The sequence below is a fragment of the Phyllostomus discolor genome, chromosome 6 (genome assembly GCF_004126475.2).
Source record: "Phyllostomus discolor isolate MPI-MPIP mPhyDis1 chromosome 6, mPhyDis1.pri.v3, whole genome shotgun sequence".
Lineage (NCBI taxonomy): Eukaryota > Metazoa > Chordata > Mammalia > Chiroptera > Phyllostomidae > Phyllostomus > Phyllostomus discolor.
The window spans coordinates 56,921,551-56,946,930 of NC_040908.2; the positions used below are offsets into that span (position 1 = coordinate 56,921,551).

Here is a 25,380-nt window from a genome sequence, read left to right on the forward strand (position 1 = left end):
TTTCAGAAGGCCAGATCAATATGGAGATGCCATACTACTAAAAATGATCCCAAGCATATTGCATATATGTTCTCATTGTATCCTGGTAACAGCCTCATAAAGTGGTCTAGAAAGGTAAATAAGAACACATGGCTAGAGTCTGACACAGGCCTGTACAATTCCAAAACAAATGTTTTCCCCTCCAGGCCACATTATAATGTAGATTGGAATTGAGTTAATAGCGAGAGGAAAAGGGGACTGGTATTGTTGGTGCAAGTGGTGGTGGAAAGAGAAAAGGAAGGTTTTGTATAAAAGGCTGGACTTCAACCAGGCCTTGAAGAGTATGTAGAAATTGGATCCTAAAAAGAGAAGCCAGAGGACCTTCTTGATGAGAACAAAATGAGTAAATGTGAGATAGAAATAAATTTGAGATATTGATGAAGCAACTACATTTCTTTCCTTGAATATGCTGGTCACAGAGAACTCCTTTTCCCTGAATATCACCTATTCATTCCATTCTGCATTACTGCTTTTAGTAGAAGATTCTACTGTGGATCCTGCTGCTTTTCTTTCAGTGATCATAGACACACCAGTTTGCTTATATGGGTGTAAGCTTTCTCAACTGTTTAATGAGGGCATTAGATTTAGTAATCTAAAGGTATCTTTCACTGGTGATATGTACAATTTTACCGTATTATATTCTTTCATTTTTCCCTTTAAAAACTTACATACCTTTTTTCCTGACTCTTCAGCCCCCAGCTTGTTGCTCCGATGTCATCCACCAATGATGGGATGGAATACTCAAAAACAAAAAACAAAAAAAAACATCTGAATCAATTGAGTCTATTTCTATGAGTATGTGACTTCTGATAGACTCTTACATTTTATCACATAGGGGTTCTTGCATTTTTTCTTGCTTAAGTGAAATATGATGGTCAATACACTGCGATTTCTCTGTTGTGACTTCCTGGCCTGATGAAAGTGGGAGGAGGTTGGCCTACCTTAAGGTAGGGTCTGAGTTTATCTTTCTACTTACACCTGTTTTATAATAGAGACTTCTGTCAGATTTGGGTCAAGAAAAATGACATTAACTAGGGGATGTTGGGCATTGATGTACTCTCTCTGTGAATCTCAGTTTTTCCATCAGTTCAACAACTCTTACCTAAATATTGTTTTTATGAACAGTAAATAGCATATGGTTCTGTAAATACCAAGGTCAGAGTCTGTTTCCTTGTAGGACTTCAAGTAATATATGTTTTCCTATTCTCCCTTCACCTCCTTGCTGAACTGATCAAATGGGATCATGTGCACAAGCTGCAGCACTTTGTAACTCTGAAGTTTAAAACAAATAATGGGCCCTGGCTGGCATAGCTCAGTGGATTGAGTGTGGGCTGGGAACCAAAGTGTCCCAGGTTCAATTCTCAGCCAGGGTACATTCATTCCTGGGTTGCAGGCCATAACCCCCAGCAACCGCACATTGATGTCTCTCTCTCTCTCTCTCTCTCTCTCTCTCTCTCTCTCTCTCTCTCTCTCCCCCTCTCCCTCTCTCCCTCTCTCCCCCCTCCCTTCCCTCCCTAAAAATAAATAAATAAATAAAAAATTGTCACTAAAAAAAAAAAAAGAAAAAGCATTTGAAAAAAAACAAAAACAAATAATGGATTATGATTGCTGGCACCGGCTTATGCTCTAATGCCTGGAAAGTACCAGATTATCATTGCTCAGAGATACCCAGCTGGGTTAGAGGTAGCACTGGGGATGCACTCAGGTCTTTGTCTCCAGTCTACAGCTTTGTCCACTGCTCACTATCTATCCACTACCTTGGGGAGGTCAGTTCGTCGTAAGTAGGTTTATACATATTACCTTAAGGTCTGAAGCCGTGAGTAATGCAACAAAAACATAGGCATCTACACCAGGTTTGAACCCTATAGGGAAGAACACATACATTTAGATAAAATATTTCAATGCAGTGCCACTTAGCATACCAGTGGAGTCCTTGGTCCTTGTTGTATCTTGATATAACCTTCTGTTATTTCTTTACCTCTTAAAACAGAGAGTGAAATTTCACTGTTAAAGGACTCTCAGATATGTCTGAAAAGCATTGATAAATACAAAGGGTTGTTTATTTCCTTTGGTGAGTGGGTTTTCCCCCTTGAGAGGTTTCCTTCTGAAATGTGCATGACAGCACCATCATTTCTTTCTGCCTTTTCAAGAGAGTCATAAAGTGCTATTGGCTATTAGCTGAAATGACACACCTGGGTTCCACTGATCTAAGGGGATTTGGGATTCTCAGGGTGGTCAGAGATTAATTTTACATGAGTTATATTCAGAAACATTCCTGGGTGTACTCTCAGTGTCTGCATAATTAAGACAGTGCATTGTCAAGGCCCAGGTGTGAGTTACGAGCTCACTGGAAATTCAAAGACTAAGTCCACCCAGCATGTTGGATGCAAGACTATTAATTGAAACACTTCTAGAGGTGAAATTACTGGGGCTGAAATAGGGTAGCTTCTGAATCAATGGAAATCTATGTGATCTTCCAAATCAGCCTTTGGGGATAGAAAGAAGGAGAAAGAAAGAAATGGGAATGAGTGTCTTACAAATGGTTTTAATATAAAATACACAACAACTTTAAGTAGAACATGAGAGCTAGGGCTTTAATCACTAAAATGTGTCATTAAATGCTTTTAAGAAGTTAATTTCTGAGGAGTGTACATTGATGTCATGAGTATAAACAATCAATGGGCAAGTAATGAGACCTACATTCAGAGGCTGTAACCTCACAAATGCAATGCCAGAGATGAAATTTACAAATATTTAAATTGAGTTTTCAAGGAATATTGTTTGATAGGCTAGAGAAGTATCCACATTTATGGCATTACTTCAGTGGGAAGATGTTTCATGAGTTACAACAGATGGTAACAGGTTGTATCCACCTACCCTTGACCTCAACAGCAGCTGTGGGAAGCTGGGAAGTGTGTGTTTGGGAAGTGTGTGGGAAGAGGTGGAGGCACAGTTATGCAGGAAGAAGGATATTTCTCCAGTCACTGCATATGTTGCACATTCAGTGAGAAGAAAGGATGGAGGAGGGTAGAGGAAAGGAAAGGGAAGGAAGGGAAGAAATGAGAAAGAGAAGGGGAAGAGAGGCAGAGGAGGAGGGAAAGAACAAGTGACTGCCCATTAATAATTATTGAGTGATTATTTCTAGGCCTCATGCCCAGTATTTGCATTTGCATTGTCTCAATTTTCCTCACTATGGCACAATGAGTGTGAGTAGAATAATCTTATTCATGGCAACACAAGTGGAAGGGATTCTGCCTTCATGTTTCAATAGCAGTTACAACAAGGGGCATTGTGAATCCAGCAGGACTATCCAAGTTCTTATTGAATGATTTTAAATCCTTAATAAAGAGTTCTACTTTTTAGAAGATGAAAATGGAAAACAACAATTGAGTATAAAAATAACAAGCTGTCTTACTGGGGAGTTAAGAAGGACTAATGCTAGATAGTACACTACTGCCAGATCTTCCTCTCCTTCAAAGGTACAAGTAGCCCCTTCCCCAGGCCACCCAGTCTCAGTGTGAACAGTCAAGGAAGAAGGTTGACAATTGCAAAGGTGTTGGCAAAAGTTTCCAGTTCTGATCCCTATCCAGGGTACTTCCTCCAGTCTCCTCCTTTCCCAAGACTAAGCCTGAGCAGCATAGAAGTGGTGGCCCTTAGTCCCTCCACTCTGCTATTCAGTGGCCCTATTCAATTTCCTCTCAAGTGCTCATTTCCTCTTCGGTGCATTTTGCTTGGGCTTTTCACTGTTGTAAAACCATCAACACTATTCCATCATTTCTGACCTTCAACCACATTTTTCTCATCCTTTCTGAAAAATCCCTCAAAATCCTTATAAAGGAAGACAATTTTGCCCTGTATCCCGAGAGATAGTGTTTTTTTTTCTGCCTCCTTAATAGTTCAGCTTTATGATTTTGCTTTGTAACTCTCCAGTGTTTACCCCATTCCATCTAATTTTTTGTAGCATCAGGTAAGATGCTTATGGTTGCAAGTAATAGATTCACTTGTCTTCTGTGACTTGAAAAATAGTTGTTTATTATCTCACATAGCAGTAGGTCTAGAGGTTGATGTCCCAGGCTAGACACTGGCCACAGTCGTGCCATCTGAGAGTCAGTCCCCTGTTTCTTTCAGCACCATTACCTCACCCACCCTTGTGCTTATTCATTCAGGATGGCTGCACATGGCCCAAAGGGAGGGAAGGGCATTTCCTCCTACACATCCCTTTTTTTTTCAGGAATGAAATATACTGAGAGGTTCCCTAGGAGGCATTTATTACATTTGTCAGCCATGGCCTGGCTTCAAGAAAGCTGGTGAAACCAGCCTATAACCTTTTTAGCCTTTATCATGGCAACAGATACTGGCATCATGAACAAAGAAGACAGGAGTGGCTGTTGGGTAGATTGCCAACAGTATCTACCACATTGGTATCTCCCTTATTACAATTCTCATTCTCACACTGGGTCTAGGGACATGGAGGAGGGCATCCAGTGAACATGTACTCAGAAGCATACAATGACCATCAACCAGTGCCTCCAGATCAAGCCTGGGTGTCTTAACACTTTTATCTCAGTGATTTGTCTTTGCTTCTAGGGCATTTGTAGAGAGGCTGAGAGTCACTTTTGTTTTTTGGGTGTTTGTACAACAGCACCTTTTGGGGACCCAGTCATCAATCCTAGTATGTCCCTATATTTTGCCCCAGTGGGCCTTGGGTTCTCATGCAAACAGATAAAACTCAGACAAGCAAGGACTCCCAGTGAGAATGCAATTCAGTGTCCTCTCAGGGATGTTTATCACACACTCAAAGTTTGATGGGGAATTAAATGATCTCCTGACTGGTGACCCTCCAAACATGAATTTATAAAAAATACTGGTAACATTTTAGCTACTCTGTTTGCATGGTGTTATGCAGGCTTGGCTTGTGTGATAAAAGTCAATGTAATGGGTATAAAATTTACTTCCCAACAAGAGTGAATATTTCACTTGTTTTTGATTTCTTAAAAAATTGTATCTATTTTACTTGAAGCTTTTTCTCTTACTAGGGAAATTAACTTTTCAATCACTATAGGGATTCCCATACCAGACCTAACCCTCTCAGTCCACAGGGCTTTAAATATTAGTCCAGAACTCTCAGTAATGGTGATCTTCAGGCCATGTGATCTCCACTTACCTGATTATTGTCTATGTTTTTTTAAAGACAGCCAAAACTGCTGTTTCATGATATGTATGGTCACTGGAGTCTTAGCTGAGGACTCATGAAACAGCCTCCTTTATAGAGCCCCCATTCCCCTGTGAGGTCCTCCCATCTCCCCAGATCCCATCTAGTTGAAACATATTACTCTTCCAACCTCAGAAGATATTTTCAAAACTTGTCTCTGCTCCAGATGTTCCAATGGCTCCTTCAAACATTTCCCTTATTTAATAATGATTCCACAAAATCTCCCCTCAGGAGGCCTTGGGAAACATTTCTCCGGACTCTCTTCTCCTTCTAACAATGAGTATAGGGGGAGGATATAAGGGTGATTAGTTGATTTCTCACTAACTTATCCTGTTGGAAATAGGATGTATTTCTTATTGAAATGAAAAAAAAATTAGATTCCCGAATGTCTTGCTGATTAAATATCTACTTAAAATGAACCAATCACAGCATGCTGTTAAGCACCTTGCTGGTACACTTGGCCAATGCTTCCTTTTACATGCCTGCCTCCACAATACTGCATGTATAGATTATTCTCTGGAGAGGTCCTTTCCTTCCACTCTGCATGTCAATCCCACCCACCTAGCCAGCACCCAGTGCACAGACCATCTTCTTTATCAAGTTTTCTTCTTCCTTCCACCCATTCCTTGAACTGGGAAAACCCTCTCTTTTGTTGTGTCCTCAGAGGATTTTGATACACCTGTGCTATAGTATACATCCTTTTCCACCTTTGGGTGGCATTATATGTGTGGACACTGTACTTGTCCTATTCGTTAATAATTCCTCTGAGAGCAGGGCCCTATCTTGCTACCTTTGTTTTATTGATGGTGCCTAGAAACTAACTGAATGAATCAGATGCAAACAACTTGACCCCTGACCATCAAAAGTATGTGGTGGGGCACAAAACATATATATCTGGTATGTAAGTAAATTAATAGTATTGGCAATGAAAAAAGATATTCCAGGGAAGGCCGGACTGGTAAACATGGATGCTGAGGTCAATGAATGTTCTAATACCTGCTTGTGATAAGAAGGACCACTGTGAGCTGAAGGCAATCAGGAAAGGCTTCATAGATGTCTTTAGAAATCTAACTGGATATTGCATTGTCATAAAAATTTGAATGAGTATAAAGGAAAGAAAGAACATAGAAGGCATGGGGTTATGGAAGAAAACAGAAATGACTTTCAGCATCTGTGGATTGGTTTGTACATACCAAGAAGACACCTTAATAGTGCCTAATGATTTTATCAAACCTTATAATTATAAATACTGTAACATATATTGTTTTATGTGATTCCATCTAGTTAGGTCCATAGAGTTAAGTCTACTCTATTGAAAATGCCATTCAATTGCAAAGGAGATTGATTCACTGTGCACACAGTCAAAACACAGTTTAGTGGTAACAGATCTGTTTGTACCAAAAGTAATCATAGGGGAGGAGAGGAAGAGGGAGATGCTGAAAATACTGAAACAGAAAAGACACCAGTGTTCGGGCTGCCTGTCACTACCAAATCCAATAAGCAATGACAGCAATTGAATCTTTATGGTGCTTTATTCAGATGGCTGATGATCTGAGAAGATGGAGGTGCGTTACGACCATCTTGTCTTCTCTTTCCAGGCCAGACTTTTTATAATGGGGGTAATAAACAAGGTGCCATGAGGGCTTTGAGATTCAGAAGCTGCAACATTCCTGGTCCTGTACAGTTAGCTGTTCCCAAGGGAGGGTGTTCATCTGTCTCTCCCTGGAACACAAAGGCCTGGATGCTTCCAGTTGTCCCCAGGTGGTAATCTCTAGCAGTGCCCCCAGGAGGGTAGCTGTTTCCCCAGGAGCCAGGATGGGACTTATCTGTAGTTTCTGAAACAAAAGCTTTAACATACATATTACTTGCTAGACTTATAACTTTTTACTTTAAGCCAAAATTTTCCAAGCCTTTAGTCCCCCTATCAATACCAACTATAATGATACCAGTTCCTAGAGTCCTAAAGTCTGAGGACAAACAAACACAACAAAAAGAACACACAGTTTATGATGTGTGCTCCATGCATACCTCTGATCTGGGATACATGGAATCTGTGTTACCAGGTCCAAGTTCAGTGCAATGCAAAGGCATTGTGTTTACTTAGTGCTTCCTTCCATCAGAGAACACGGCCACGTGGGCTTAGGCATTATTTTCTTATTTAATGACTTCATTACCATCTGAAGATTCAGACTTTGTGCTCAAACCATCTCCCTCACCAAGCCTGTTTACATTGAAAACCTAAAAGCTCATTTCAAGGCTCTCACCCTTAGTTGCTGCCCAGGATTCCCCAGTGATAGCATCCTGAGTGATTGGTATTTACCTGAAGACGAGATGAACAGTTGAAACCTCATGACCTCCTTAGCACATGAATTGAAATCTCTTAGCAATCACCACAAATTTATGTTTGCTGTGGAAAATTGCTTGGGAAATGATGTGAATCAGAGACGTAAATTTTGTCAAGATAAACTTTAGTAGTGAGCAAATCAAAATTTTGAGGGGAAAAAAAGATCTGTTTGCATTTTATCTCATTTTATTAAACATTCTTTAATATTTGCCACAGCCTTACTCTATGAACCAAACTGCCAGTAGAAGCACTGGACTACAGAGAAGATTCAGGGATTTCTCTAGAGAGGATTCTTTCAGTCTCATTTTACCAACAGAAGCTGTTGATAACAGATGTGCTTCAAAGATCTGGCAGTCTTTAAAAGAATTAAGGTTGGAAATAAAACCCCTAAACCCCTACCACACAGACACCAGGAATCAGCTGCCTCCGGACTGGTCCAGACTGTTCGGATTGTTTCCAGAAAAAATTGCTGTTATACAGTCTGCACAGACGGTGGAGTGCTTGGACTAGCAAGGGAGGGCAGGAAAGCTTGGCAGAGCACCAGCTCAGAGCACGATTCTTTTTTTCTTTTTCCCGAAAAGCTGAGCCTGGTAAAAAATAAAAACACAAGCAGACCCTTTCCCTCTTCCCCATCTGTTTTCATCCTAGTTCTAAGGGTTGGTAGCCCAGGGTAGAGCAGTGGAGCCCAGCAGTGCTGGCTGCAGACTGTTCCTAGTTTTGCGCAGTCAAGGCTGCTGGGCTACAGGGTCCGAGCACACTTGAGTCTCATCGGCTGACAGATAGGGAACAACTGCAGTTCCTGGTGAGGGCCCAGAAAAAGCACACGTGCACTTTTATGGCATTTTATGCTGTGATAAGGGATTATCACTGAACCAAGGTCAACTTCTACCCATACCTTCTTATGGAAGTATCAGTTTAAGTTCCCAGGTCATCCACCAAGCCATATGCTTCTAGAAAGAGGCATGCTCAGAACAGAGGACTGGAATCTGGGAATCGAATATGTTGATGGAACTGGGAAAAAACATTATATTAAAACACTGAATAAAGGCAACCCCCTGAGGCAACTCTTGGGGTACCTCTGTGAGGGGATCATTGTGACCTCCTTCTTAACAAAATATTCTAGCTGACTTTGACTAATAGAGAAGGGACTATGTCTCCTTGTTCCCACTTAACTGTAATTACTAATCTGTACCCCAGCTTTCCCCTCTATGGAGACAAATTCTTATTATTAATTCAATGTTCTCCTTAACCTCTTATAGACACTTCTCAGAATCCATTTGTAGAGTATATTCATTCTTAAGGCCTTTCAATTTCCTCCTAGTCTGTTTATATAAACACTGGATGGGAAGTAGCATTACTTGAGAACTTACCATCAGCTGGCACTCTGGCCAACTCAACAATATGATCTCTGATAATCTTCCTGAGAACCTGCAAGGCAGCCACTGAAATGTCCATTTTAGAGAATGTGGGTGCCAAGGTTCACGGAGCTGAAATAATTACCTGCTTTAAGGCCATCCAACTCACTTGGGTCTGATTCTGTGCTAGATGATGAGGGATGAAGTCAAATGAAAGGCGGGGCACTCTCTCAAAAAGCAAACAGTCTAGTTCTCTTCCTGCTACGTGTGCTCTTAACAGAGGAGTCATGGGGGACTTAATTCAGAGCAGTGACTAACAGCGGGAATTTCAGCTCCTGTGGAGGAGAGTTTGAAGCATGTGTCCCTCTGAATTCATACTGTGTGGGTGGCACCCACATGCCACCATCCTCCTCCATCCACTGCTTGAATCTTTTCATACCTCACGGCTTTGGAAGTTGTCACTTACATTATCTCATTTGATCCTTACCAGATCCTTGTGAAAAAAGCTGAAAAAAGATTATGTCTGAATTTAATAGACAAGGGAATTGAGGTCCAGAAAAGTAGTGTTTTATCTAAGTAAATGGCAGAGCAGCACCAGGTCTCTGCCTATTAATTCCACACCCAACAGAGTTTTCTAATACATTATGAAGGCTCCAGACAAAGACAACACTGGGAGGAGTTGAGTGCAAGAGGAGGCTGATAAGACTAAGTTCCCCAACTGAAACTTGGTTTTCAAATAATCACTTAATTTCAGTTTTGCAATATTAAAGTATTGGACCACTTTGACCTTCTCAAAGTCTTGAACTGGTGACCTGCCGTGCTACTTTAAGTTTTTGCTGTTGATTCTTCCCATGTTAATCCATGTCTAACTCAGTATTCCTCAAACATTGTTATCTCCCCTGAAGAGTTTTTTTAGACATGTTTCCAAATTGCTCCCTCACTCTGAAATGTTGATATTACAGTTATATTGTATGTCTATTTACAGACACACAAGAAGTAAGATTTTTTTTTGCCCCTCGAGAATGAATTTTTACCCTCTTGGTTCATTATCGCTGCCATTGAGAATGTATAGTGTAACTCATAACTGTGAATTCAGTAAAAATATTTTTAGAAGAAGAAGGCAGAGGAGGCAGAATAGAAGGAGAAAAGAGAAGGAGGGAGTGAAGGAGGGAGGGAAGGAAACAGAGTAGGAGGGATGGAGGAAGGGAGATAAGAAGGGAAGAGAGAAAAACAGTGAACTAATAGTAAGACAAGTCAGCAAAACACAAAACACTAAACTGAAGGGTGTCCTCAATTTCCTAACAGCTACAGCTTTCCCTGGTACTGTGATTCATGTGGTGGGGTTCCCCTCTGGCCAAAGTGTACCCATTATGCCTGCCCAAAGCCAGGCAAGGGCATTCTCTAATTATTCTGTGAATGAATCACAAGGAAGAGACAGTGGCTTGAAAATGACTCACCTTTCAATATCTAATTTTCTAGGTTTAAACTAACTAGTGTGTTTCCTCTGACCAAACATAGGGTAGCTGCTGGGTTGGTCTCCAGGGAGGATAGAAGATTGATGAATCTGTAACTTTACTTGTGGATGAGTAACACAAAAGAGAATGTATTGGAAATTACTCCTACTTTCTCCCCCTTCTTGACTCACACCCTGCCTACTGAACCGACTAACGAGAAGGAAAGCCAAAAATCACAACTACAGATGAGAGGAAAGGCCTGGACTAATGGATTTGACTTGCCCAAGTCCAAGCAGCAAATCAGTGGCATGGCTGGAACTTGGTTCTGCCTCTGGATACCTGTGGCCCCTGTCCCAAAAGAGAGAGTCCAGCTCAGATGTGTTCTTTTGTCCCTATGCTTGTGCAGCACCAAACTGGAGCTGTTAGTGCACAGAGAAAAACCATCTTTAAATAAACACCAGCAAATCTGTTACAGCTGAAGATGTATGCTTAGTGTCCCAGGGGCTAGAATGATTTAATATCGCTGATATTAAATAAGAGTTGGGGAGCTGGATAACAATCTCAAGCTGTGTAGTAGCTTTCCACCCACCCTCAGGAATTGACTATGGATAGCAAATAGCTCAGATGTGGAAATGAGTTCTGCCATCTCGCCAAAGACCCGTGTGAACAATGTGTCCCCGAGCTGGCCAGCAGCCTTTGGTTCCTGTGGAAACTGGAAGAGGGTGCCAAATCTGCACGGGTGCATGAATGCCCGTGCCCAGGCACACGCGTAATCCAGTGGTGGGTACATTCACCAGGCCTGCCTCACCTCAGTGGTAAAGCCAAACCAATTAAGAACCAGTGCAAAGTCAAACATGAGTGTAGAGAGGTCAAGGCCTGAGCAGTTGCAAAGCTATGAAGGAAGCCACGTGTGCCTGTGGTACCTCAGTCTGCCTCCTTAACCTCTCGTTTTAAACTCAACGCTTCAGGGACCCTGAGTTTTGGCTATCACCTCATCACAGAAGAAAAAGAAGGTAACATGGCTTTGGAGTACAGTAGCCCTGTTCAACTCAGACCCTCCCTAGCTGTGTGACCTTGTTTTTGTTTGTTATTAAAGAAAAATGTTTTAACCTCACCTGATGTCATTTCTTCATTGCTTTTAGATAGAGAGGAAAGGAAAGAGAGAAACATTGGTGCAAGAGAGATTTATTGATTAGGTGCCCTCCCATAGGTGCCTGGACCAGGGATCAAACCCACAACCCGGGTATGTGCCCTGACTGGAAATTGAACTCACAACCTTCTGGTTATGGGATGATGCTCCAACCAACTGACCCATACCAGCCAGGGCTGTTTGTTATTTTATTTTATTAAATAAATTTTAAAAACCCACTTATCAAACACCTACATATGCCAGGCACTGTTCAAAGCACATTACTAAGAGTAACTCATTTAGTTTTCGGTGATAATTTATTTCTCATAAGAATCCTATCTCCATTTTATAGGCAAAGAAACAAGGATCAGTTTAAGTTAAGGTTAAATAACTTGCCAAATTCACTCAGAATTTGAACCCGAACATTGGCCCCTACTAAGTACAATTTATAGTAATCAATCCCCTGGCCAGGGAGAGCCTTTCCTGAATGGATCAGGGTGAAGGAGAGGCCTCTTCTGTGCACATCCATGGTAAGTCTGGTGGGCCTAGACTCTTAGCACAGACCTTAGCTGGTGCCTCACCTTCAGGCTCCATTGCTCTATTTTTCAGTCAAGGCATATTTACTTAATCCCTGAACAAGAACTGCTGTGTTAGTTTGATTGAATGAGTTGACCAACATTTCAGTTACAATGTGGCTTCTCCTTTGCTTCCCTACAGTGTATGTGTTTGTTTTATTTTTATTTAATCTTCATAATTTTTAAAATTGTGTACACAAAAGGATCAATATAAGAAACTCAGATAAAAATGATCTGGATGGTAAGCAAAGGAGTGAGGCTGAATTCCAAAAAGGACCATTATTTTTGAAATAAAATACACACACACACAGACTCAATTGCAGGGAAATGCAGATTTCACCACAAATGCAATCACTCTGGAACAGGCAGTGAGACAAAATCAGAGAGTGCGTAGTTGTTTTGAAGCTGAAGGACAAATGACAGGATTGCCTTGGCCAGCAAAAGACAGATTGCTGCATTGTAATATTAATTGTGTATAGCTTGGCTTTTCCAGACCTTTCTATGGCAGACCAGTCCAGCTCTCACTCGCCACCTTCTCACTTTTAGCCACGGCTGTGCTCTGTGTCTCTGGGGTAGAGGCCCCTGCCCACATAGTTTACAATACTGAGAGTCTTAAGATAAACCACCCACTGATGGTGAACCCCTAAATACATGATTGACTTTGAAGAGCGCAACATTGTTAGTCTATGTATTATACAAAATATACTCGAAAATTCAGTCTTTTCTTGTATTTCTGTTGACATGTTTTAATATAGCCCTGTGAGCTGTTGAAAGATCTGGTCTTAACCATGACACAACGGCAATCTACCTCATCCTTTCTTCGTTTGAAGGTAAAGGATGGATCTCCAGTCCAAATCCAACATAACCCAGCTATCCCCGTACCTGAAATCTAGCACCGGCACACTTTCTTTAGGTTATTTTCCCACAAAGATCCTTTTGTGAGCTGCACAAATCTAAGGATAGAATTTTAAGACCATCCATCCATCAGTTTTCTACTTGGATTCAGTTTTCACATTCTTGAAAGAGTTGCTGGAGAGTCATAATGTCCAAGTGGGGCTGAACAGAAAGGGAGCATTTTGGTGCCAGGGTATTTGGGAAGAGTTGTTATCATTTTGGATGTCTCTGAGGCCTCCTGGTCTGCTGTGGCAAAGAAAAAAAAAGTAAGGCACAGGGTGGGGGGTGGGATACAAAGGGGCAGTGGTGTGACTGGGTTGCCAAATGCTGTCCATTTGGAGAAGGAGAGGGTGCAGGAACATGTGCACAATATATTCTCCAGGACGCCTCCTGGAAGATGTAATGACTTCGGTGTTTTGATCAGGGCTAGCCCTGTCTCATAATGACACAACAATCAGAGGAGGAAAGGGACGAAGTGGAGGAGAATGGACACAGAATTTAGAAGAGGCACTTCTGGGTCCAGGCATGGCAGTGGCATTGACCTTGGGCAAGCTATTTAACCTCTTCTGATGTGAGACTTCTTGTCTTAAAAAATATGGACTAGTCCTGTGTCGTCTGTGAGACTGCTGGGAGAATTAAAATCAATAAAATAATTAGCTGTAAATAGCTCTTTGTAAACAACGGAGTGCTCAGAAACGATTATGGCACAGCTCTGGTTGCCCATCTTTCTCACAGTATCAGCCCCACCCCGATGGCATCCGCAGGGGACTTCCTCATTCAAGACTCACCCTGTCCAACCCAACCCTCAGCCTCCCATGTATTTTGCAAAAGCCGCAGTCAACTTGTGGTTCTTGTGGATTACTGTGCTGCACGCGCTGGGATTCTTGTGGCCCACTGATTCTCAATGTTGGCTAAACTTCAGAATCACCTGGGAAGCTTTAAAAGTCTCCTCACCAAAGCCACACTCCAGCTCAATTAAATCACAATCTCTTGGGGAGGACCCAGACATCAGTATTTATTAAGTTCCCAAGGGTTCCAATGCACATCCAGGGTTGAGAGGCAGTTTTGTAGCTAAGTGAAAGAAAGAAGGATGCCGCTAGACAATGAATTATTTTTTCTCATAATGCAGGGGGAAAAATGACTTTCCAACATTACATTGAGAAGATGCAAATAGCCAAGCTGGTAGATGAGAATAAAGAAATGACTAAAAAGGGTGGACAGGTCGAGTTGGTGTATTACAGTTACATAAATGATTATTTGAGTAGTATAAAGCACAAGTCTTAAAACTCTCTCTTTCTTTCTCTTTTTTTTTCCTCTCTCCCTCTACTCTTCACATCCTCCCTTGCCTTTTATTTCCCCCAGTCTTTTCCTCTTTACTTTCCTCCTCCTTCTTTCATTTTCAAAAGGGCTCTGAACTACTAATATTAATTGTACCCACTTGCTCACCTGTAGTAAGTTATTTTAGGAGCCCGGTACAAATGTTTCTCTGCACTTCTCTGCCCGCCGCCCCTACCCCAGTGGCATTCATCATCTGTTTTTTAACTGGGCCTACTCCATGGCACATCCCTGTGCCTGCACGCTCTCACATGTGGGTGAGTGTGAGTGAGTGTATCCTCTCTAGGATTTCCTTCTTCTCTTCCTGCACATTCAAAAAACCCTATTTTCCTTCCCACACATGCCTGTACTTTCTCATGTTTTTCAGCATGCCCACCTCCTCTCTGAGGCCCTGTCTCTGTGATTTTTTTTTCCTACCTTTTCTCATTCCTATGCTGACAAGCTTGATGAAGCAGAATTTCTGGGGAATGGGAGTGCAGGGGAATTGTAATTTTCTGGTTAAGTGGCACTAGCTTGAAAATCATATTTGTCTCATGTTGTATTGTTGGGGGAAAAATGGTAACATCAGAAGGCCAGAATTGGAAGGGTTCTTAGGGAATACCTGGATGAAAACCCATGCAGTAGGATGCTTATCAGATGAACCCAAGCCAAGTGAGTAGTAACACTAGGTTTAAAGGCCACATCTTCTCAGTTCTGGACCTTGAACTCCCAGAGCACACACTTGAACTGACCTGCAGAAGTGTTGTGATTAATCAGGACCCATCAAACAAGAATTGCCTTTTGTTTATTTAGGTGACCTCTCCAGTTCTGATGAACTTCACTCATCTATGTTGCTTCTTTGGTGTTCCAATACATTTCAGTTTGTAATGCTTGCAGCTCTTAGCCCATCCTGTTTCTAAGTTCTGAGATTATTTTCCTGATTAGTATTCCCACTCTACTCATTAGACTAACTACACTGATTTATTGATTGATTGATTAATTGATTGGTTTTTAAAGAGAGGAGAAGAGAGGGAGAAAGAAAGGGAGAGAAGCATTGATGTGATAAAGGAACATTGATTGTTTGCCTCTTGTAAGGGCCCTGACCAGGGAGCAAACCCACAATCTAGGCATGTGCCCTGAGCAGGGATTGAACCGGTGACCTTTCTTTTTTCAGGATGATGCCCAACTAAACTAAGCCACACCTGTTAGGGTCACTAACCACATTGACTTCTTTTGTAATGGAAGCCCATTCCCATCTCAGAGATGGATGAGGCTTGGTGGGAGAAGAAGAAAACACAGACAGGTTGGCTAAATTTTTTCAGGCTTTAGAACACCTCCTAAAAGAATTATCAAGTGTCTCATTTTTCTTCTTGTTAATTAAATATCTATAGTTAACTTGATTTTTTCCTGCACCTAAATGAGGTAGTGCTTTATTAAAAAGTGGGTCAAATGAGGGTTCTGACAAGTTTTGTCCCAGTTAATTTTGCCATATGTTCTTTTGGAAGCATGTGCTAACTACAGGTCCTCTTGCGGATTAGCAACCAACCTGAGGGTTTTTAATTTAGACTTCCAGTTCTCTGGCAAGGGAGAGGAAGATTAAAAGAAAACTGATCTAAGAGAACCAAAACCTAACTGGCCAGAAAGGCCACCTCCAGCAAAGCTGGAGCCCAGTGTGTTGGTTTAGACAGCCTCATTACTTTAGACCACGGAGCAGAGGTTCTCAACCTCAGCATTCTCGACATTTAGGGCCAAATTATTCCATTTGTCGCAGGGGTCTTTTCTTTGCATTGTGGGGTGTTTAGAGGGATCCCTGACCTGTATCTGCTAAATGCCAGTAGCATCATCCACCCCACCCCACGCATGAAAATCAAAAATATTTCCAGATATTACCAATTGTTAGTTGGGTGGCAAATTTCACCCTGGGTGACAACCACTTTGTCATAGAGACATAGCCCATTTAATGGCCAAGGAAGAGATATGAATAATCTCCAACAGTCATATACAGTTGCTCGTACTTTGCACTTTCTGAGTCAAAAATCCTCCAATTAGAGGTTGGGATGGATAATTGTCTGGATATGTCTGCTTCTGAAGCCTGTGAGAGGTCTCCTCTCATGCCAGAGTGCCACATTACCCAAATACCAGAAGCCAAAAAAAGTCATGAGAATTATAGAATCCAAACATTGCCCCCAGGTCCTCCAACAAAAATCTGGTGAGCACATTTCCTGTGGCCTGGCTAGTCTGAAGCTCTTTGCTGGTGAAGGAGAAAAGAGGGCAACTGTTCAAGGAAAGAAGAAGCAGAGTGCAGTGAAAAGGGCACCAAACTGAATACCAGGGCTCCCGATTACCAACTGGGTGACTTGGCACCACGTGCTCAACCTCTCTGAACCTGAGGGCCTCATGTAAAGATAAGGTTCCTGGTACCTCCCCCAACACATTGAAACTTACATCGTGGCTTGTACGCCAAGGAGCCACTCAATAAATTCATTCCTCCATCTCATTTACATCTCCGACTAAACTTTAAGGATGCAATAGCCAGGCCCTTCTCTTTGAGCGGAAACCAAAGACCTTCAGAAATGGTGTCCAATTGAGGAAGGCCAAGAGACAGTGTGCCCAGTCAGGAGTAAGAATTTTGCCTCCTGGATTTCTTGGGAAAAAAATCAGAGTAGCATTTTATTAACACCCCCCCCAAAAAACAAACAAACAAACAACAAAAAAAAACAACTGTTACTTAACCCTGAGGTGGAACTTGTTAACTAGGAACATGCTCTCAAAAGAAAGCATTGCCATCTGCTGGCTCTTACCACCAGGGAGCAGGGGTATACTCTCCTGTGGCATGAGGAGCCCAGATCTCCCAGACTGCAAAGCACCTACCAACTCATTAACTAATGCCTGAAAATGCCATCAGCCATCAGCCCACTCAGTCCTTTACATCGTAATTGTGACTGAATTTATCAGGTCCTTTTCTGAGTAAAAGTTTGATCATGGTGGAGCAAAGTGGAGGGTAATTAATGCTGGAGGGTAGTTATTTCCTGAGCTAATTTATTTGTGTGGATATATGTGGATATATATGTGGATATAGCAGTATATATAACATGTATATGTGTGTGGTTATATCTATGTTATGGTATGTACATGGGTGGGGAGGTATCCCTAAACTCTGACAAAATATGTCAGGGGCCTGTTTAATAGTCATATTCATGTTACTTGACATTTCATCAATGGCAAACGCCAATCAACCAGCATAACCATCTATCCAGAGGAGAAAAGTGGTGCTTATTTTGAGAACCCTGAGTCATTATAATACCCATTGTCCAAAACAGATAAAAAGTCTGGTCTTTTGATAATGGTCTCTGTGAGGCGAGTGTCTGATGTCTTTCATTTTACCAAGAAACATGAGCCACCAGAGCCCTCTTCTATGTGGCAGATCGAGTAGGTGCCGAACTTGCTGACGAGCTGATTAATAGAACCCAGAAACACAGGTGGCCTGAGACCCTCCAGTGATCTGTGTGCAGTTGCTTAGGAACCTTGAGAGAAATGCCAAGTGTTGTTTGCCCCTCTAATTACTTATACAGATGCATAAATGTGTTGTTGATGCCAAATCATACCAAATGGCTGTCCTCCTGCATGCAGGGAAAATGGTAAGTTATTCATACTTGGAGGAGCTTAGGGAAAATATAAAAAAGATTTTTAAAATTTTTGTATTACTGGAATAACCTTTCCTTTGTGATAGCACCTTTTCAGCCCTAGATGCCCAGTACGTGTGTGGAACTGCTGGTGTCAACTCTTGTGGCGGAAGTCTGAGTGTCGGGGCACCTCTTCTGGGAATGAAGGCCACAGGATGGGTTTCACTTAACCTGCTCCTTCTGACACCACCTGAATCTCTACCAGGGCTAACACTGGAGTGAGAGCATTAATTGTCATTTGAAAAGACTTTTTTTCTACATAAATATTCAAGGAAATCCTTTATAGTATGGCTGAACTTTAATAAGCTGGGACGGTTCTGCAAATGGAGGGTTAATTCATCCTGAATCACCAGGAGATATAGGAACCCTGGCCTTAAATTCTCTTCAGATGGCACAGGATATGAGATTAGCACCATCTGTGGGAAGAACCAAAAAAGAGGTGCTTATACCTTTAAAAATGAGATTCTCTTTTAAATGCTAAGTACTTTGCTTAGAGGGGTCAGAGAAGTTTCTTGAAGCTTAAAGATTAATTAATTTGAGAAAGAAAAGATTTCAAGTGTCACAAAACCTTAGTTAAAATTACCAGTTCCCCTTATTCTTGCCTTCTCCCTCCCCCTGCCATTCTCTAGACCAAGAGTTACAGGGGCATGAAATAGTGTGAGCTAAACACCGCTGTTAGTGTAGGAAACATACTGGCTTGCCTACAGAGATACACAACACAGAGACATACAGAGGCATACAGGCAAAGTAAGAACACAGCTTTCTGTGCCCATTGTTTGCTCTCCAGATCTGAGATTGCGAATTCCCCTTTGCAGTGGTCATTCGTTGTATTTCCATGGACTTAAGATCTTCTACATGTGTGGTAAACTAGTCATATGGTGGAGGGGGTAGCAACAGAGAACCATAGCACAATTATTTTCTTTCTTGTTTCTCGTGGCCACATTGAAACAAGAAGAATGAAAGAAAGAAAAGGGGGAAAACCTTCGGGTTAGGAAATAAACTCTGCAGCTTCCAATATCCATATGTTTAGCAGGCAGGGGAACCTGTGGTTCTGATGTTGGCCAGAGGGCTTTACTTCTAGAAGCTTCCCCTGTAAGCACACACAGCTCAGCCCTTAATGCACCACGTCAGAGCAGCTTTTGGCACTGGATTCCAGTAGCTTTCCTATGAGGAGATTCAATCAACAGGATCCCAGATTTCTTTCAATTGTCACAATTTGGGGACTTTTTTTCCTCCTGAAAAGGTATGTTATTTTTGGAGAGACCTCTTCAGTGGGGTTTTAACTTTAGATGTGAGATACATCACCAAAAGATCCTTGTCCCTGCTAGCCCTGCCAACCCTGTGATATCCTATTCAAAACAGCAGCCCCCGATGATGGTGCTGAGATCAAATCCAGGACCCCCTCCTCAAAGTTCTCAAACACCTCTCTTGGAGAACATTACCAATCTAAATGGGTGTTAGGTTCATGGTATATGTCATAATGTCATGTTTTAATTAGAAACAAAGCAAGAAGCAGTTTCCCAAGCTGGTGTGTTGGGAGGGGCCTGTGGCTGTCTCTCAAGGCTTAACATCTTAGAGATATTTGCAAAATATTTCTCTTGAAAGAAGCAGTTAGAAGCAGTATTGTTAGGCATATTGGTTTCTCCTTAAGTAGAAAAGAAATCTGCTACCAAACCTCAGTTTAAGTAAATCTCCTGGAGAGGCCATTCTGCATTTCAAACAGCTGATCCTCTAGTTGGGTGGCTGGTGGCATTTGCAATTTGGGAAATGGTAGTGTAGATTTTTCCAGCCCTCTTCCTGCTATTTGGATTTCTCGAAAAAGGAGAAGAAAATGCTACTCTGTAGGATCATTCCGAAGGGTGAGTGAGCCACCTGAGTTTGAGAAAGACTTCTGGACATGGACAACATTGGTTTCGTGTTCACCATTTGCCATCCATGATAGTTTATTTCAATCATACATTTGCTTACATTGTTAGTGAGGGAAAGACCCCTCCCATCCAACACACACACACATTCATCCTCCTCCTCTTCCTCCTTTTCCTCCTCCTCCTCATCTTCCTTCCCTTCCCCTTCTCCGCACCCACCAAGTGATACTACTCTTCAATAAATAACCTAAATCTCAACAGTGAACCTGGAAACCTACCTATGACGGGTAGGATGGAGAAGTCATTGATCCCAACACAGAAAAAAAGTGAAACAACACAGGAAAAGCAAGCATTACACAAAAAGGCAATCTGAGAAGATAGCTTTTGTCCTGGATTAACAAATTGATCCCACTTCAGTTAAGGCACTCAATCAAACACAGGGTCAAATGATGATCTCCCCACCCCCACCAGCCTACCCCACACATATCACTTCTGCATCACATCTGCCCCCAAAGTCTCCTGCTACAAGGCTTTACCCAGTGACATTGATCATGAGGCAGGATTTTTCTGACTGTTCCCCATAGTAACTAGGAGTGTGCTATCGCTGCTGAGAACCTCAGCTTGCTGCAATCTTAGCAATGTGCTCCAGAAAGCACAGCTTTCATCACCAAACATTTGAATTCCGTCTGATTCCCCTCAATCAGACCACAGAGAGCAGGAACTGAGGGCCGCTCTTTCAGGGAAGAGTAGGGAAAAGGGTACAAATGCTACTAAGTCTGGTGACTAAAAGGCATAAGAGAATTTTGAACCACTGGCATTTGGGGGTGAGATTTTGAATTGGCTTGAAAGATGGCTATATTAAGTCCAAAACAATGTTTCTTGTTAATAGGACAAGCTGTCTGGCACTGCCTTTTAAAAGCCATTTGCAATGATCCCTGTTTTCAAGGCTGAGTGGATGCTTGGTCCACCTTTCACTTGCTTTAAAGTGGTTAGATTGCATTGCACCCCCTAAAAATAATAAAGGGTCTGGCTTTTTTTCAGTCTTTAGTCATGTGGAGAAAAACTAACCTGATAATTCTGTTTGTCTTTTTAAATATTTCAGATGAAGTCTGACTACTTTGCTCCTGAATTTAGGGTTCTTTCTTCTGGCTACTAGCCACACTGTCCCTCCTCCCTCCACCCCCACTCCCCCCACACACTCAGCGGGAAGGGAATTTTTAACTGTTGCTTGTCTTTTAACACAGGTAACAACTCATTTAGATTACTCCAGTCTGTAAAAACTGTAAATGCTATTTTATTTTAAACATTTTAGTTTACAAAAAAAAATCAATGATTGGTACCTTTTTACACTCTCAGATTCCTGAATATGGACAGATCTTCAAAGGGAGGAAGGAGTTCTCATATGAAATTTAAGATAGACTGTCCTGAAGGTTGTGGGGTGGATTTTTGTTGTTTTATTTCATTTTTGTTTTTAAGACACAATAAAGCCAAAATGTCAAGTCTCTGGGAGCGATCCCCTTACAGTTTCAGTCAAGGAGAGTTATCAGAGCAAAGACGGCAGACCCCAGCCTGGCGCTCCCGGGCCTTCCCCGGCTGCCCAGGCGTATTTGGTAGCGCACGGGTGAGAGCCACGGGGACGGTCACACCTCGCATTCCCTCGCGGGCTGCTGGTGGCAGGTACACGAGCCATACTCATTGATGATCACCAGGGCTCCCTCAATATGGTTGGGTTTGTAATCAACGTAGTATTCCTGGGCAGACATGGCAGCCATCTGATGCATGGTCTGTTTCTGCTTTTGCTTCCTGCGCTGCGTGACAAAGCACTGTCTGAGCTGCCTGAGGCTAGCAGGGAAACACTTCCAGGAGACATAGAGCACCAGGACCACGATGAGGAAGGAGAAAATGAGGGCCATGGTGCCTGTGACTACCTTGTGGATCTGCACAGCGTTCTCGGCGTGTTCGCCGCCAGGGAGTGCCACAGTAGCCGGCTCTGGAGTGCCCTCGAGCTGCCCCTCCCTGCCGTCAGTGAGTGTGGTGTCAGGACTGGCAGGAGGGCCCAGGTCACTGCGGTTGGTGACCGCGGAGAGCAGGTGGTCGCTGGTGGGCTCAGCTCCGTCCTCGCACAAGTGGAAGGCGTACACGGCGTCCAGGACATCCTCGCCCTGTGCGTATTCCGGGCTGGCGCACTGCAAGTTGCCGTCGTAGCGCCCCTGGAAGTTGCTGAGCCATGAGGCCAGGGCGCACACGTTGCGCCCGCAGTCCCATAGGTTCCCCGCCAGGGTGATGCTAGTTAGCGACTTCCAGGAGTTGAGGATCCGGGGCTCGATGTAGGTGAGGCGGTTGGAGTCCAGCTGCAGAGACTGCAGGTGCGGCACGGTCTCGAACACATGGGGCTCCATGTATTCGATCTCGTTGCCCGACAGGTCCATTTTCTCCAGGTTCCAAACCCAGTCCAGCGAGCTAACTACAATGGCCACTTTATTCCTCCTCAGGCAGAGCGAGTTCAGGGAGATGAGGCGCGGGAAGTGGGCGAAGTTCACCTTGATCAAGTCGTTGTGCTCCAGGTGCAGCTCAGTGAGCTTGAACAAGCCGGCGAAAGAGTTGCGCGCCAGACTCTTGAGCTGATTGTATCCGATGTCAAGAAACTTGAGGCTGCGGCAGTCCTGGAAGATGCGCACGGGTACGAACTGGATGGCGTTGGCTCGCATGTGCAGTGTGGTGAGCTTCCGCAGCCCGTGGAAGAGGTCCGGCGCCAGCGCCTGCAGCTTGTTGTACGAGAGGTCCACGCTGCGCAGGTTGGGCATGGGCCGGAAGGTGGTGTTGGCCAGTTGGGTAATCTGGTTGGAACTCAGTGTGAGTTCCTTAACTCGGCGCAGTTTCTGAAAGGCGTCCCCCTGCACCGAGCAGATGTGATTGTGATCCAGATAGAGCCACGTGAGCTGCATTAACCCCGTGAACTGGCCGGCGCGCAGCTCCGAGAGGCTGTTGTAGCGCAGGGACAAGCCCAGCAGGCCAGACAGGTTGTGGGGCGTCTCGGTGAGGTTGAGCGCCTCGCAGTACAGCAGCCGCCCCTCGCACCGGCACAGCTGCGGGCACCCGCTGGGGGCGGCGGGCAGCATCTGAAAGCAGGCCCCCAGCAGACACAAGACCACCCCCGAGGGCCTCCTCAGCATCCAGTATAGACAGAGACCGAGCAGGAAATCCATTAGCGAGAATCTTTCCAGAGAGGCTGGAGAATGTCCATTGGAAGCGCTCGGTCAGAAATCTACATCATATTTTATTCCGAGGGAGAGGAAGCGGGGGAGGGGGAGAAAAGGGCAAAAATCAAATAAATACATTAAAATAAAGAAGGATCCCCCCCGCCCCAAAGCCACACGTTCACCTCTAAGCATGCAGAAAGCTGGGCAGCATAGAAAGTTCACAGCCACGGAAAGATCAAAGAGATGGTGATTTGGTCCATGTTAGATGCTGCAGCAAAGAAAAGGGAGGGAAAAAAAAATCTTCGGGAAAGAATTTAATTAAAAAGTGTCTTACCCACCCTTTTCCAGAGAGTGACAACCTCCATTCAGCTGCTCCCTTTGTGTGCAGGCTAATTATATGCAGGGCGAGAGAAGACCCCTCTGTGTTTCCGAGGCAGCCCCGGTCCGCGGCCAGCGGATCTGGCAGGCGCACAATGTCTCACTTTGCTGCTCGGCTCGGGGCTGCAAGGGCGGCTGGCGAGGCGGGGAGGCGACTTCTAGGACCCGCAAGTTTCCCAACTACGTGCCGGAGCCCGGTCTTCGCCTTCCTGCCGCTGTCCTTTCCCTCTGCAGTTCGAACTGTGACGTGCTGGGGGCAAAAAACTCCAAAGTCGGGGCTTGCGACTCCCCAGGATTTGACAGTCTCGTTAATGTCCGTCATTGGAAAAGACCACTGACCGGCGCTACCTTTTAGTCCTCGGAGACAGCCTGCCATTCGCGCCCGGGGCGGCTGCGGAGAGCGGGTTCGCTCATGCTTTGCGGACTGAGGGCAGCCGGGAGGCGCGGGCGGAGGCGGCGCGGGCGGCGGCGCGGGGCGCGGGGCGCGGGGCGGCGCCCAGGCTCCTTCCCTCCGCCAGGCGGTGTGCGGCGCGAGCCTGCACCGGCACCTACTGCTCACTGAGTGTCGTAAGCTGCTCACGATTGTGCGTCTTCCCGGAGCACCTCAGACGTGGGCAGATTGAAAAGGGGTGGCATAAAACCAACATTTTACCGAACCATTAAAGTAGTATATGTTCTTTGATGGAATGGAAAACACTTTCAGCCTTTTGCCTATATTTCAAAGAAAAACCAAAAGGGGCGGGGTGAGTGTGGGTGGGATGAAGGTATGGGGCAGCATCTTCAACAGCAAGATATTTCCTAGTGGGAAATTGAACTATTCTGTTCTCTTCCCCCTTCCCTTTTTGGGATAGTCTCCCTCCCACTTTAAAGCTGTCTGCGTGTAAGGGATACGCAAGGATATGTAGAGAAATCAACATTTGGTTCTTTGCTTTAGAACAGCAACTTGAGAGAAGGTAGAGGAGCGCAACGATTGCGGGCTTGGGGGCGCGGGGTGGGGGGCGGGGAAGATTTGGCTAAGATTTTCCCCCCCTTAGGCTCTGGAGTTCCGCAGTCCGTCAGCCTTTTTAGGTGGTGAACAGCGGACTGCTTTCCATGGGTTTGGCAAAGCCATTCAGGTCCTGGTGCTACGTGGCCCAGATTGGCAGAAACGTAGGTCTGTTTACCGGGAGTTCTGCATGAGATCCCGCTGGGGCTTCCACAGTCTCCATACATATCTGTGGGGTCTGTGGTGGAGTAGAAAGGGTTCTGCTGTCTGTATGGCACCGCACTGGAAGGGCTGTGCCTGGCAGGCTGCTCACGGTGATTACAGCGCCCTGCAGTACACCCCATTCCAGGGGAACGTGCTAGAGAACAAGCCGAGAAGTGGTAGTTTAAACCACAACACTGCCTACCATCCTCCATACATACATCCCTAATTAAACTTTGAGACTGTTACTAAATTGTCTCCTAAGTATGAAGAGAAGTACTTGCTGGATTATTTTCATTTATAGTCATTAATAGATGGGGTTGTGATAATTAACTCTCTCTCTCTAGGGTTTGCATTGCTATTTTGAAGGACCTGTTGGCCATGTTTTTGTTGTTGTTGTTGTGTTATTATTTCTTTTTAATCTTTAGAAGATGGCTGGGAAACTGCTGGAACTGAGTGTGGGCAAACCTACCTTCTGGACACTGATGCCTAAGGAGGTGGCAGAGAGACTCAAATGTGAATCTGCAGCTCCTCTCTTTGAATCCTCATCACATGTCTCTCAGGAACAGAAAATGAGTGGGCATTTTATGTAGCAGTGCTCACTTTAATAAGAATGATCTGGATTACCGAAGCTTCTAGGTTGCATCAATTTTGGGCAAGTAACTGGGTTGCTCATTAGCATCCAAACGGAAGATACTGACCAGTGGAATCATGGTCACCAAAGACTGGTGGTACTTTTCAGGAAAATCCTG

At 43.9% G+C, this 25,380-nt stretch overlaps 2 protein-coding genes across 6 annotated transcripts in view; one reads left to right on the forward strand and one right to left on the reverse strand.

The window, feature by feature from the left end:
- Positions 1 to 25,380, forward strand: part of CTNNA2 (catenin alpha 2) — a 1,115,426-nt gene that overhangs the window by 713,493 nt on the left and 376,553 nt on the right. The gene's annotated exons all lie outside the window — the stretch shown is intronic.
- Positions 19,251 to 24,131, reverse strand: LRRTM1 (leucine rich repeat transmembrane neuronal 1). 3 transcript variants are annotated; one of them, XM_036028219.1, is made up of 2 exons: positions 23,399 to 24,131; positions 19,251 to 23,129 (listed from the first exon to the last, which is right to left on the reverse strand). In XM_036028219.1, the coding sequence occupies exon 2, from the start codon at positions 23,068 to 23,070 to the stop codon at positions 21,505 to 21,507; it is 1,566 nt and encodes a 521-aa protein (XP_035884112.1). In that variant the 5' UTR covers positions 23,071 to 23,129; positions 23,399 to 24,131; the 3' UTR covers positions 19,251 to 21,504. The 3 variants fall into 3 exon arrangements, with proteins under 3 accessions (XP_035884112.1, XP_028371079.1, XP_035884113.1); XM_028515278.2 differs by having other exon boundaries at positions 23,403 to 23,949; XM_036028220.1 differs by lacking the exon at positions 23,399 to 24,131 and adding an exon at positions 23,247 to 23,392.